Below are 16,068 nucleotides of genomic sequence, written 5' to 3'. Positions count from 1 at the left end.
TGCATTGGGAAAGTCTTTCACAAACTGCTTCCAAATATCAGAAAGACAATAGGAGAAATGCATACCAAGAACTTAAAATATATTTCATCAGCTAGAATCATAAACAACATTTATACTAATACTAATAATAATAATAATATAATAATAATAATAATAATAATAACAAACTGTCCTAATGAAGATAAAATTAGTTTAGTGTAAATAGTTCCACATATTATAAAATGACATGGAAGGGAGGCAGTAATAGATAAGGAATGAAACAAGATTGGCACCTATATCTTACATCATTGAATCTGTACACTGAGCAAGCAGCAAACGAAATAGGAGAAATCTGGGAAAGGAATTAAAGTTCAGAGTGTAGAAATAAAAATTTTAATGTAGGCAAGGCGTTATAATTCTGTCACGGATGGCAAAGGACTTTGAATGCCAGGTGAATAAAATGGTTAGCATCTTGAAAAAAAGGCTATAACTTGAACAGCTATAGCTTGAACATCAACAAAGGTAAGGCAAAGATAATGAAGTGCATCTGAATTAAAGAAAGTTATACTGATGAAATTAGATCAGGAAGTGAGACATTAAATGTAGTATATAACTTTTCCCATTTGGGAAGCAGAATAACAGGTGGTACAAACTGCAGTCTGAAAATAACATTCCTGAAAAAGAGAATGTAAATTTAAATGTACAGAATATAAACTTAAATGTAAGAAAGTCTTTTCTGAAAGCATTGGTTGAGAACCTAAAGTAGTCTTATATGAAATTGAGATGTGAACAATAATAAGTGGTATAGACAAGAAGATAACAAAAGCTTCTGAAATGTAATGCTATGGAAGAACATTGAAGACGAGATGAGTTTACCAAGCAACTAGTGGAGAGATACTGAACTGCACTAATGAATACTGAAAATTGAATTATGGCTCAACTTGAATAAAAGTTGACAGGATACATACTGAGGCATTATGGAATATTTAATATGATCGTGCGGACAAGTGTGGGGAGTGAAAACTGCAGAGGGAGAATGACATTTGATCACATTAATTAGACTGAAGTGGAAGTAGTTTGGAGTAGCTGTGCAAAAATAGAGGCTTGCACAGGATAGACTAGCACAGAGAGCTCCATCAAACCAGTCTTCACACTGAATGTAGCAACATAAACACATCATCTTGATTTTTTGAACACATACAATTTTCAACATGAAGCTCATACTTCTAAAATTTTATGGTTAACATGCAATAATGATTTATTGTGAGAAGTATCTGTATGAATTTGTATAAAATTGATATACATATCCAGTATTTTTTCTGTTTTCAGGGACTTGGAGGAATAGTTCAGTTTCCAAAGGGTTATTTAAAAAGAGCTTATGAATTGGTGAGGATAAATGGTGGCGTATGCATTGCAGATGAAGTAAGTAACACTTTTCAAGTTGTAAGATATAAAATAAAGAACTCGCCATCAATAAGTCCTAGTTCTTTAAACTACAGTCATGTTTCTCTGATACACACTTTCCAAACCCTATAAAGTTGCTTTGTTAACTGTGGAAAAGTTGAAACCATATGCACTGTGACCTCTAATACAGAACTGCATGGCGTCACCACACACATTCCTCTGGGAATTTATGCCAGAATCTCAAAGAATATGAGTATCTTCCCTGTGTACAATATTGTCATGGAGATACAGAATCATGCTCTGAATGAACAAGAATATTATCACTTTTGATCAATTAAAGTCAGCACTTACTGCCAAGAGCATGATTCTGTGAAATTCTTCTGCGTTACAAAATGACACAGTCAACAACTCAGTAGAATTTTGTAATCCAAATGGACATTAAATCTTGTGAACAAGTGGGAGCATATTTAACTCAATTGCATGCTGACTGGAGAACATGTCTATACAGGACATCAAAGTTTTGTGGGATAAAAACATACTTTACGTTGACAACAAGAGCCCAGAATCACTTAGAATTCACCGAGCGAGGTGGCGCAGTGGTTAGCACACTGGACTCGCATTCGGGAGGACGACGGTTCAATCCCATCTCCAATACATTGATATGAAAAGGACAGAATGCTAATATCTCTCTCTCTCTCTCTCTCTCTCTCTCTCTCTCTCTCTCTCTCTCTCTCTCTCTCTCTCTCTGAATTTTCAGTAGCCTCATGACAGAATAGCCCCTCCACTGTTTTTTCATTCTTTTTTTCTTTCTTCATTCCCCTTCTCCTATCCTTCCTCTGTTTCAGCATTTGAGGTACCTCCTTGTCTCTTCTTTTTTCTTGTATGCTCCTGAAGTCCGGCATCTGACGTGTAACAGGTGACTGGGTAATGCATAATTCCCAGCCCCGAGTTGACTGGTTGGGTTCGCATATACCCCCTGGTACAGGCCAGGCTCAGGGAGGTGTGATTGCCTGAGCTGTTACCTTCCCAGATTGCCAATTGGTCACCTCTTTTAGGTGTTCAGGACGTGTGAACAATCACCAAGGCAGGTGATCCCCACTCTTAGGGGGAGCCCCCCACTTGGAAGGAGCATGCCAGTGGAGATGCTGGCAATCATGGGGGATTTTCTCACAATGAGCCAGTCATCATCTTCTCAGTCTACATCTATTAGACATAAATGGAATAAGGTTTATGACACAAAGACCCTCCCGGCTGCACCTTGGTTCCTTGTTGTTTCATGTACTGAAGGCAGTCAGTCCTTTGCTATGTTTCATCCATTTATTATTCAGAAATGTGTTGATGCAATTGCCAGCCCTGCTTTCATTCATACAGTGGCATTTTGCTTTTGGAGACTTACTTGTGACTGTCAAGCACAGCTGCTTGCAGCTTCACTCCTCTGTGGCTGTCCTGTTCATGTCGAGGCTCATCAAATGCTGGATTCTTCATGTGGTGTTATTTACACTAGGCTGCTCAATCACCTGATACACAACCAGGAGGTTGGATAGGACAAAGAATACTCCTGTGAAGATTTTTTATGATCCTCCAGCCAACAAACATCCGAATCTTCATTTGCCAACTGCAAAGGCTCCAAGAAATCAAACAAAAGCAAACGGAATTCTACTTCACCGAATTGGAGATCCTCTTCAACAGCATCGCCACATGGTACTCTTCCCCGGCCGACCTCCTTGTTGTCGGTGCACTACCATTTTTCTGCTGTGGACAACACAGACCAACTGAGGGAGGATGCTGACAATGCTTAAGATCTCATTGAGCAGGATCCTCCAACCTCTGTGCCATGTAGTCCAGAGTCTTCAAAGGCTGTCACTCAGCAGCTGCCAATGTGAGACCCATTCATTTTTTCCCTACTCCCCTTTCTCTGTCATGACTCTCCTCCAGTGGGATGTTCTCAGCCTTAAATCCAACAAGGAGTTATGGCTCCACTTGGAATCACCAAATCCACGGTCTGTTTTGCCCCCCCCCACCCTTTCACCAGGGTAGACTTCCTCTGGCTTATTAGGCAATAACACAGGAGTGTGCCCACATTCCTTTGACTCCACTCACACCTATTCTCACTTGGACCTATCCTTCTGCAATGCCCAGCTTGCCCATCATCGTGAATGGTCCGTTCTCTCTGACATGTACTTGAGTGGCCATTTCCCATGTGCTGTCGGTTTGCTGACTCCTACCCCACCTACGTGCACATCCAAATTGCAGCTTACTAAGGCTGACTGGAGGCTTGACTTCTCCCTGGTGACCTACAACAAACAACTGTTTCCCAGTTGTGATGACGAGACAGAATACTTTACAAATGTTATCCTTACCACTGTAGAATGTTCTGTTCCTTGCATTTCATCTTTACTGTGCTGTATCCCAGTAATGCTACAATGCATTTTGTGCACAGAGACATGCTCTACACATTTTTAATGATCATCCCACAGTGACGAAATTCATTTATTATAAACAGTTGTATGAACAGTGTCATAACAGTTGTGTGCACAGCGTCTTCGCGTTCTTTAGGATAGCAAAAACGCTAGCTGAATTTCATTTACTATTTCTTTTATCAGTTCCACGCCCTCTTCAGTCATGGGGGTCAACCTACAATGGCTCTCTGGGATCAAGGTCCATTCCCCAATTTCCAGTTTGACCATAGTAAAAGATGTCATAGTTGTCTCTACTGCTATCCCAAACACCATGGGCCACTATTTTGTGGAGATTTTGAAGTCCTCCCACTGTCACCCTGCCTTCCTCCATTGAAAACGAGTTGAGGAGGCTCAGGCAATACCCTTCTCTTCTCAGAATTGTGAGTACTATAATGTTGCTTTTACTACAAGGGAGCTAGATCAGGCTCTCACTTCATCCCAATCCTCCGCCCCAAGGCAGACTATGTTCATATGCAGATGTTGCAGCACATTTCTCTTGCAGGCAAGCACTTTCTCCTTCATATGTACAATTGTATCTGGGCAGAAGACGTTTCCCAGATTCTGGCTTGAAGCCCAGTAAGGGCAAACACCTTCCTTCTACTACCACCCCATTTCTCTCACCAGCTGTTTCCAAGGTGACTGTGGCCATGTTTTTTGATCTGGAGAAAGCGTACAACCCCTGATGGAGGACTGGTATCCTCCAAATTCTCTGCATCTGGGGCTTCAGAGGCTGCCTGCCCTGTTTCCTTCGGGAATTTAGACACCTTTATCCAGGAAAACAATGTGCCGCAAGGTTCTGTCCTGAGTGTCATCTTCTTTGCTATAACCATTAACCCTATTATGGCCTGTCTTCCACCAAGCACCTCCAGCTCCCTTTTTGTTGACAGTTTTGCGATCTATTCCAGTTCTCCATGGACATGTCTTCTTTAGCAGCATCTCCAACATTGTCTTGATCACTTTACTTGTGGAGCACCGACAATGGCTTTCACTTTTCTAATCACAAGACCGTTTGTATGAATTTCTGGCAGCACAATGGGTTTCTTCCAGTATCTTCACATGCTGTGTCTGTTGCTCTTCTGTTTGCTGAAACTACAAAATTTGTGGGGCTCATGCTCGAAAGAAAATTTTCTAGATCCTCTCATGTATCTTACATGGCTGCCTGCTGTAACTTGTCACTCCATGTCCTACATTTCACTTTTTGGGGAGTGAGTTGGACCACCCTCTTCAGTTTATACTGATCCCTTGTCCGTTCGAAACTAGACTATGAGTGATTTGTTTATGCATCTGCACATCCAACCATCTTATGCCATCTCGGTACAATCCAGCATCATGCAATCTGTTTGGCCATTGGTGCCTTTTACAGTAGCCTAGTTAAGTCTGTATGCAAAAGCTGCAAAACTTCCACTGTTACACTGACATGATGTTCTCCTCAGTGGATACACGTACTGTTTGTCTGCCATGCCTGGTCACCCGTCATATGCCTCCTTCTTCAATTACTCCTTTGACCTTCAGTATGGCGCACATCCCTCTTCTCTGTCACCTCCTGGATTTCACTCCCAGCTATTGCTCCAGCAGCTTAACTTCATGCTGCCTGTCACTTTCCTGATGGCATGAACCCTTACCACTTTGGCTTCGTGTGGTGGCCCGTGTTCACCTTGGGCTTCATTAGCTTCCTAAGGACACTACTCCAGACTTGTTCTATCCACTTAAATTTCTCAAACTTCGCTATAGTACCTTTGTGTACACTGATGGCTCTCGGACTGACTGTGGTGTCAGGTTTGCCTTCATCATTGGCACCGACCATTTTAGGTATCAGCTTACTGAACTCTGCTCTGTATTACAGCTCGTAATGGGGAGCTCATGAATGATTCGTTCAAATGAACACTTCACTCCAGTGAAGTTTGAACTAACCACTCAATTTCAATGAACTGGTACTTCAAACTCTTCACAGATAGAACACTCCACACTTTTTCTAGTTCACTCACTCTCTTCCCCTCTCTCCCACTACATTGGCGCTACGTCACTCATTCTCCCTTCACTTCAGTCCTCCCTCTACTGCCTGTCGGCGAATCACGTGGTGTTTGTGGGGAAAGATAGGTTTAGGAGGGGTTGGGGAGGTGAGGGGGCGAAGGGAAGGCAGCGTCAGCTGCTTCCTGCAGTGCTGACATCATTATCCATGACTATTTGTGCAGTTACACTTCGTGTCTACGGGTAGCCTACCGTTGGCAGCGCTTGCAGACAAATGAATATTAAAGATATAAAGGAAGGGGCTGGCTGTGTGAGCACGCACAGCCAACATGAAAATAAACTGCTTACCTTGTGAGCCTGGAACTGAAGCATGTGTGGAATCCACGCTTGAAAGATAATCGTTCATGTGGGAATGTTTATCTCATACACATTATTGAAATAATTATACTAAATGTCAATTTGAGGATTGTCCTAATTACATTTAAAAAAAACCATACATATTTACGAATAAACATAATGGATTTGGGGAATGTTCAGAGATTTCCGTTTAATAACATGATTTGTTCCACTTTTTTCCTGTCAGGCGATTTCTTCTGTCAGTTGGAAGGTGTCCTACCTTCGAGAACACTCTTTCACATGGCGTGGATATTGCAACAATACACAGTCGTATTTTTGCAAACTCAAAGAGGGAGGGGTATACTGACAGCCGTTCAGACCACTGCTGAAGTGGATTGCCGTGTCTTTGTAGCAGGGGCTCCTGGCCGGCTGGAGTGGCCGAGCGCTTCTAGACGCTACAGTCTGGAACTTCGCGACGCTACAGTCGCAGGTTCGAATCCTGCCTCAGGCATGGATGTGTGTGATGTCCTTAGGTTAATTAGGTTTAAGTAGTTCTAAGTTCTAGGGGACTGATGACCTCAGAAGTTAAGTCCCATAGTGCTCGGAGCCATTTGAACCAGGGGCTCTTGTAAATATTTGTCCACTTCCACTATTGCGGCAGCTCTCTGCAGCCTGGAAAACACTTCATCAAATTTGAGCCAGAGACTAGAAGTATATTCAGTGGTTGTAGATGTAGCAGTGGATGTGTTCGTCACAAACTTCTCACAGTGGCTGATCAGGTTGAATTTCACAATCTCAGCAGAATTTTTATCAGAAAAACCATGTAATTTGAACCGGGGAGCCAATGAAGTTGCTTCTGTGAAAATGGAATTTTCCTCTACATTTCGAAATCGTCGTTTTAGGTCTTCAGCTAACTTTTCGGCCATCTCTTGGATGTCTACATGAATTTTAATGTTATTAACAAACCTGCAACCCCATTTTTTCAACGAGCGACTAAGGAGTATAATTTCAGAAACAGTGACATCATTTTCACTTGACATTTCCTCGGTGCAGTCTGTGAGAACTTTCAACAGGCCACAGGCTTGTGTTACACTTTCAATGTCCTCTGCAGTCAGATATGGAAGATCCGGATAATTCAAACTGTTATTAGGGAATTCTTAACCTCTATTAATCTTCACAGCATATTATAGGTTGAATTCCATTTTGTAACAGTGTCCTGTTTTAGTGTCAGAACTGGCTCTTTTAACTGTTCTTGCATCTTTTTCAGTTTCGTTCTGGCCTGGGAACTTGTTTTAAAAAATTCAATTTTTTTTTTTTACTTTATTCAGAATGGGTTGAATGTGCGGAAGCCCATTATGAACAATTAAATTGAGTTGTGTGTGCAAAGCAGGGGATGTGTTTCTAGGCTGTGAGTCTTATAGCTACCACAATATTAGCAGCATTGTTGCTAACAACACACACGACTTTTTCTTGTATGCCCCATTCCCTTGTGACATGTCACAGTTCTCCGGAGAGTTTTTCTTATGTGTGCCTTTCGTCATATTTAAAGCACTCTAGGAGGGAAGACGCCAGCTCCAGGTCTTTAAAGTAGTATGCTGTCACTGACAAATAACTCTCATTTGTGGTTGAGGTCCACCCATCCATTGTCAGCACAACCGCTTCGGCAGAATTAATTTTGACTCTCACAATTTCTTTCATCATTGCGTACAGTTGTTGTAGTAGTTTATTGGAAATGGTCTTCTGAGCTGGCATTCTGTAAGCACCATTCAGTCTGCCTACAAAACCTTGGAAATGTTTGCTTTCCATATGTTGAAGGGTAAATAATCCTTAACAACAGTCTCCAGAAGTGCGAAATCTATCTCCTGATTTCTTTCGTACGAAAGAGGTTTCGGAAAATACATAGGTAATGTTGTGTGATATTGATGTCTGCTGTCTGATAATGAAGTGATACTGTTATTTTCCGGCACTGACTGCTGTTCGCTTCTGGCAATTGCTGATGTTGGTTCCGGATTGTCCAGGTTATTTCTCCAAGAAATATCGGAAGATGCAGGAGCAGGGGGCACTAAGCGCCTGACAGACAATGACACTGTTGGATGCAGCACTCGAACATGACTCGCTAGGTTAAATGTATTTCCTACTTTATATGAAATACACTTAGAACACCAGTTGCACTTTGCTTTTCCATCACCTAAATCGGTGAAGAAACCCCAAATTTCACTACTTTTACACGATCGCGAGTTGCAAGCCATTGTATAAGGGTGAACAGACACAAAAACTGCTTTCCGAGTAAAATAAAGAAGGATTTTACCTGAAATCATACCAATGACCATAGGTGACAGTTTACAGTTTGAATTTTATTATTCTGAACAAAAATAAAATCTACAGGAAAACTTCTGAATAATTACTTAACTTAGGTATGTAGACTTTGTGACAGTGGTAAACATACTCTTTTTATTTTGGATTAATTTTTAAAAGGAACATAAAATTGGACTACATTTCGTAGGTAGCCCTAGTTCTCAGTCCATGAATACAACAAATAAGGTTTCACTTGGCAGTTAAAGACTTTTTTTGGGCACTTCATGAGAAAATGTCGAGATTAAATGTAATACCTTCTTTATATGTGACAGGCTTCTCTGTTTATCTTTCCTTTGTCCCCTTCGACCATGCTCTATTTAACTCAGAGCCTGTAAGAGCGTAAAACGTCGTGTGCACGTTACTACAGAATTTGGCCATCTGTTGGTAAAATTATGAAGTATTACGAAGCTTTATTGTAAGAGTGAGGCAAAGCGAGCATAGCTGTGGCTGAGCGGCGAACTGGGCAACTTCACCAGGCTTCCGTACTTCATGAACTACTTCATTTGAATGCTTCATGGCAAAGAGTGAAATGAATGAAGTAGTTCACACGAATGAACCCATCTCTACAGCAGAGCTCTTTGCCCTGTATCAGGCCACGCAGTACATCCAGCAACAAAGGCTGTCAGCAGATGGTGCCCCTTTGGCATCACTGATCTTCTGTTCATGGGAACAAGCTCCTAGGTATTAAACCTCTCCCAGTGGCTTGGCTGATCTTCTATCACCGTGAGGTTCACCATTTCATGAGTGAATACTCTTTTTTTAACCACTTACATTCTACTAATAATTTCCGGGTATGCAGCCGGATCCCCTGATGATGGCCGGACGTCTCTGGGCCGAAATATCGTGGCAGAATGTCGACGGGATCCGGCTGCATACCCGGAAATTATTAGAAGAACAAATACGCCGGGAAAATTTCAGAAGTCACTTACATTCTAATTTATGTTTGCTGTCTAAGTTATTGGCCTCAGTGAGACCTTCAGCATATTGGGAAAGCTAGTGCCCATCAGTACAGAGGCGATGAGCACAGATGAGTAGACTATGTGGTAGGGACTTCTTGGTATGTAATAGGTGGCAGCTCTCAAAGTGGATTAAGAGTGCTTAGGGTGGACTTCTCTATATGGCCCAGGAATAGGGTGGGTGGGTGGCACAACATCTGGTCAGCGCATGCTAGAAGTGGCCCAGTTTACCTCATTAAGCCCTTCTGCAAAATCTCATGTCTTTGCTCTTCCACTCTACAGAGAATCTGACCTACTGTATTCTCCCAGTTTTTGAACCTGAAACTAATTAATTCATTACAGTTCATTGCAAACACATCCAGTTATTTGGCTCATTGCATCTGTAAGAATCCATGTGTAACACTTTAACAGAAACAAGAGTAACTTCAGGTGAGCCCCAGGGCAGAGTAACAGGTCCTCTGCTTTTTATGATTTACATAAACGATCTGGTTGATGGTATTGACAGTGGCCTTAGACTGTTTGCCGATGCTGCTGTAGTCTACAGGAAAGTTGTGAATAAATCAACGAGGATTTGCAGAAAATAAATGTGTGGTGTAATGACTGGTAGTTACCTTTCAATATTAGTAAGTGTAACCTAAGGCTTATAACAAGGTGAAAATCCCGATTAATGTACGAGTACAAAATAAATGATCAGTCGTTGGAAGCGGTAACATCAGTCAAGTATCTGGGTGTGACTATTCGAAATGATCTCAAATGGAATGATCAGATTACACTTGTAACGGGTAAGGCGAACTCTAGATTGCGGTTTATTGGTAGAATCCTGAAGCAGTACAGTCCTTCAACAAAGGAAATAGCTTACAATACGTTAGTTCGTCCAGTCTTAGAGTATTGTTCGTCTGTATGGGACCCTTACCAGTTGGGTCTGATTCAAGAGATTGAGAAGGTCCAAAGAAGAGCGGCAAGATTTGTGATTGGTACATTTAGCCAATGCTAGAGTGTTAAAGACCTCATAGAAAGTTTGAAGTGGGACACACTTGCAGACAGACGACGCGCTAAACAGAAGGGCTGCTCACTAAATTCCGAAATCCAGTCTTCACCAAGAATGTAGAGCATATATTATTACCACCAACTTTCAAATCGCATAACGATCATCATTCAAAGATAAGGGAAATAAGAGCTCCTACTGAGGCGTTCAGACAGTTGTTTTTCCCTCGTGTGATCTGCAAGTGGAACGGGGGGGAAATATGACTTTGGTGCGAATTGTGCCCTCCGCCACACACCACTTGGTGGCTAGCAGAGTATATATGTAGATGTAGATGTAGATGTAGAACAGTTAAGACAGGTACCTAGACACATTTGAAATCTCATCACAGTTTATGTGGTTGCAGTTACTAGCTGTCCCTAAAAACTAGGACTAGCCCTGAGAAGAAATACCACACATATGTAACCACACTTTCACTATAAATGCTTGATTCCCTTTCTGTGGTTCACTCACTGCTGCCTGCAGCACACTCCAAGTTGCCTCCCTGATGAGTCCATGACACATTTGCAGCATAAAGCTTTGACTTGTCCATTCATCAACTGTGTCAGAGCATCTTGTAGGGACAACAACAGTAATCTAGCTAACATTACGAACTTTTGTGCCCATCCTTTTCCATGTATTATCCTCAACTGTGTTCTTACACTTAATAACAAATCATTATTCTTCTTTGTCGTACTTATCTCATCCTTCACAAGATATCCTAATGGCCTATTATTCCTTATCACTATGTCATAAAAAATAAGCACACAAGTGCAAAAAGAAGAGATTAACATGAACTATTTAAAAAAGAAATAATCTGTGGTGAAATGAAATGAAATGAAATGTCGTGTGACGAAGGCCTCCCGTCGGGTAGACCGCTCACCTGGCGCAAGTCTTTCGATTTGACACCACTTCGGCAACTTGCGCATCAATGGGGATGAAATGATGATGATTAGGACCATACAACACCCAATCCCTGAGTGGAGAAAATCTCCGACCCAGCTGGGACTCGAACCTGGGCCCTTAGGATTCACAATCTGTTGCACTGACCACTCAGCTACTGGGGGCAGACATATTTTGTGGTAAAGTCACTACAGTAGCATTTATGATCTAGTGTCCAGAGAGCAACTGCTTAAACCATAAACTTCATCTCTTATCCCCAAGAAACTAAGTCAGTGTATTGTGCTTCATGAACTCTGAAATTCTGCTAATGCATTTATTGCTTAACCAGCTACAACCTGTGTCCATTATACAACTCTATAATACTCAATAATTCTCTCTTCATTGTAATCCTCTGATGTCTGATAGGTTCTCCTATTGCACCCTACAGTGGTTCTAACATTTATTTTCTACTGCCATGCCCACTGTACCTCGAGCAACCATGAGTGGTATTACAATGTCGTCACAGCCAATGACCCATCTCACAGTCATAGTATCTAAGCACACACCACATAAAGACAAAAAATCCAAACCTAAGCTACTGCTGCAACACTGATCTGTATTTTACTTTGTCAGCTGTTCACCACAGTTTACAATCATCTTATTAGAAAATAGAACAAGCAGGTGTGCAACACAAAAGTGGAAAAGAAGAGAAGAGCTCTGCACATCACTCAGGCATTCTCGGGATATCAAACCGTTTACCTATATGACTAGGCACTCTTAAATTCCTAATTCAAATATCAACACTATTTACAACAAAGTACACCTACATTGACCTAAACTACCTTGGTACTCACGACTTTCCTCATCTCAACAGAGCATTCTTCCTACATTGCCTGCTGTAACGCTCTTTCTACCAGTGTAGCATTTTGTGGGATTTGGTGCATAGAGCCGTATAACCTGTTAGCTTACATTGTGCATACACAATCATTGCCAATGGTTCATCCTTGGGCCTTCCCAGATAGCATAACTGAGTCTATACCTAACATAATGCAAAATAGGGCAGCAAGAAGACAAATCCAAAGAACAATGGATACAAGGACACACAAGCAGTTACAGAATGCACATGCTGCTACTTGCTTGTGGTGCCGACCTCCATAGTGCTTTTGCAATCCCACTTCTAACACCACAATATTGGAGTCAGGAGTGCAATGATTGCAACAGTTGGGTGGAAGAGCCATTCTTCTATTTGTTAGCAATCTGTTTAGCTTTCCAAACTGAGTGTAGTGGGTTTGATTGGCTGATGAGAGCTACAGAAGACCATCAGAGGAGTAAAGTGGTTGCAGCAAGATAGACACGTGCACATGTGAACTCTTCACTCTTCCAACAAGCTCAAACAGCTGTAGGTACACGTCCTCATCTGGTGTTGCAGCCTGCTATTGATCTATGGCATTTGCATTCTGCTGCATGGTCAAGCATCACTCTCACATTCCTCGATGGAGAAGCATTGTTCAGCAGTAGCATGGCACAAGTGTGGAATAACCTTGTGTAGTAAACATTCCATTGTGTTGCTGTGTTGGATACTGACATATTCGACTGGTGTTCTTGCACTGCTAGTGAGGCGACAGAGTACACAACTTGCCAGTTCTGCCAATGACCAGTTTGACCACATGGCCAGAATTTATACGCACCTTGTGATCACCATGGTACAACACTGAATCAGTGTATTACCAGAGGTGGCCCACATTAGGGCATTGAGCCCCTCTCCTAAACTTGTGCCTTTTATCCTGTCATAAAGGCAGCCCTGGGTTGGCATAAATAAGTGTTGATGGATGCAGTAGAGTGTGTGCTGTGAGTGTTATCATATTGCCTATGGTGTTATTCTGATGGACTCTATTTGCAACAGTCAGAATTCCGATATGGCGTAGATTAGACTTAGCTTGGGAGAATGGACTTTAGATAGCTTGGACTGTTTTTTAGCACCTTCTTAAAATAATATGTGGGAAACCGTTGTGGGATGGATAGAGGACTTAAAAAGAAGCAAAAAATATCATATGCACCTGATAATTTTTTTATTCTCTTAGTTACAGACAGACACTTTTTTAATTATTCAATGGTTACTTTGTTTCTGTCTTTTTTATTTCAAATTTCCAGCTTGGTTCTACAGTTATATTTTCCTTTCCAAATGTTGTCTTATGATGGCTGGATGAAGTGCTCAAAAGTCTGTCATTAGCTGTAACACAAGCTTCTGAACATGGTGTCTGCTATATCTGCAGAAATATTCCTTCAGTATGCTGGTGGAGAATGCCAACATGTGCAACAGGTCTTGAATTCACTATGTCCTGTAAATGCCACCAAAAATAAAATTCAGTGGACTGAGATCAGTAAATTGAAGAGGCCAAGGTGTTGCTACCCCAAAACATATTTATTTATTTTGGAAACACTGATTCAAAACTGTTCTTTCTTGCAGAGCAAAATGCAGTGTTGACCTATTGTACGTAGACCATGTGTGCTTATGTAATTGTTGTGGAATGTCTTCCAGTAAAACATTTAAATGTTCCATTAAAGATTCGCTGCATGATGCTCCAGTAAGTATTCCATGGAAAATGAAAGATCTACGTAATTTGAGTCCAATTAGTGTTGTAAAATGTCTGGATTCCACTCCTGGTAAACGTTGCTTCATCAATAAATAGTACTGTAGACAGAAAGTGTTGGTCCTGAGAACACATCCAAAGTGACAAAGCATGAACATATTTTCTGGATTAAAAATCTGTTTCATTAAGACCTTGCACTCTCTGAAGAAGGTCTGTATAAAGGAACTGCTCTCATTACACTTTTTACACTGTTACATGTGTCACATTCCCAGTTTATGCTATTTATCTGATACTGCTGCCGTTATTGTCCTCAATATCATGCACTTGATCTTCTAAATCATTTTTTCTAACAGCATTTGATCTGCCACAATGAAATGATACTCTCTCATGAGAACCTGTCTCCACGTGACATTCATGTATTCTTTGAAAGGTCTCATTGTTCAGTAAATGTCTAAGAGAAAATCTTTGAGCATAAAAATGGCTCACTTACAACACATTGCAATTTGCATGTCCATGCATCAGGTGCATGTCTGCCATGTGATGATTAGAATATATTTTAGCCAGGAATGTACTGTACATACCAGTCCAATAAGAACTGTAGAGTAAGTTTCCATTACTGATTTTGTTCTCAGTCCTAAGATTTGTTTATTTACAAGCATCACAGCAATTAAGATAAACATAAGAAGGCTCTGACTTGTTGTTGTTGTTGTTGTTGTTGTTGTGGTCTTCAGTCCTGAGACTGGTTTGATGCAGCTCTCCAAACTACTCTATCCTGTGCAAGCTTCTTCATCTCCCAGTACCTACTGCAACCTACATCCTTCTGAATCTGCTTAGTGTATTCATCTCTTGGTCTCCCTCTATGATGTTTACCCTCCATGCTGCCCTCCAATACTAAATTGGTGATCCCTCGATGCCTCAGAACATGCCCTACCAATCGATCTCTTCTTCGGGTCAAGTTGTGCCACAGACTTCTCTTCTCCCCAACCCTATTCAACACTTCCTCATTAGTTATGTCATCTACCCATCTAATCTTCAGCATTCTTCTGTAGCACCACATTTCAAAAGCTTCTATTCTCTTCTTGTCCAAACTATTTATCGTCCATGTTTCACTTCCATACATGACTACACTCCATACAAGTACTTTCAGAAACGACTTCCTGACACTTAAATCTATACTCGATGCTAACAAATTTCTCTTCTTTAGAAACGCTTTCCTTCCCATTGCCAGTCTACATTTTATATCCTCTCTACTTCGACCATCATCAGTTATTTTGCTCTCCAAATAGAAAAACTACCTTACTACTTTAAGTGTCTCATTTCCTAATGTAGTACCCTCGGCATCACCAGGCTGAATTCGACTACATTCCATTATCCTCGTTTTGCTTTTGTTAATGTTCATCTTATATCCTCCTTTCAAGACACTATCCATTCCATTCAACTGCTCTTGCAGGTTCTTTGCTGTCTTTGATAGAATTACAGTGTCATCTGTGAACCTCAAAGTTTTTATTTCTTCTCTATGGATTTTAATACGTACTCTGAATTTTTCTTTTGTTTCCTTCACTGCTTGCTCAATATACAGATTGAAGAACATCGGGGGGAGGCTACAACCCTGTCTCACTCCCTTCTCAACCACTGCTTCCCTTTCATGCCCCTCAACTCTCATAACTGCCATTTGGTTTCTATACAAATTGTAAATAGCCTTTCTCTCCCTGTATTTTACCCCTGCCACCTTCAGAATTAGAAAGAGAGTAAGGCTTTGACTTTACACTCCCAAAAAGAACATATGAAAATAAAAAAATATCTCTAGAACAAAGCTGGATATTTGAAAACAAAAAGATAAGGATGAAGTAACATATATTCACATCACACAGGTTTCCCACCTATTAGTCAATGCTCTTAATAATTGTTGTGAATAAACTGTGTTGTTTGTGAGTGAAAATTGCCTTTTGTAAAACAGTGGAAGCTAAGAAAAAAAATGACTAACATCTGGGATCAAAATATCAAGTGCATTATTTAATGCAGAGGTCTAGTTCTTATGAAGGCTGAAAAATATACTATAAGCCGTAATGAAAAATTATTCAGCCTGTCATCAAAAGAATAAAAACCATTTACTATGA

At 41.0% G+C, this 16,068-nt stretch overlaps 1 protein-coding gene across 2 annotated transcripts in view; it reads left to right on the top strand.

Annotated features, from left to right (window-relative positions):
• LOC126354731 (alanine--glyoxylate aminotransferase 2, mitochondrial-like) overlaps window positions 1–16,068 on the top strand; it is a 120,526-nt gene that overhangs the window by 71,233 nt on the left and 33,225 nt on the right. For both annotated transcript variants that reach the window (XM_050004593.1, XM_050004594.1), the window contains one exon: window positions 1,309–1,401. In XM_050004593.1, coding sequence (XP_049860550.1) covers window positions 1,309–1,401 — 93 coding nt within the window. The remainder of the gene's footprint in view (window positions 1–1,308; window positions 1,402–16,068) is intronic.

The sequence above is a fragment of the Schistocerca gregaria genome, chromosome 3 (genome assembly GCF_023897955.1).
Source record: "Schistocerca gregaria isolate iqSchGreg1 chromosome 3, iqSchGreg1.2, whole genome shotgun sequence".
Taxonomy (NCBI): Eukaryota; Metazoa; Arthropoda; class Insecta; order Orthoptera; family Acrididae; genus Schistocerca; species Schistocerca gregaria.
Note: the sequence above shows the minus strand (reverse complement) of the source record. Positions and strands in the feature narration are given on the sequence as shown.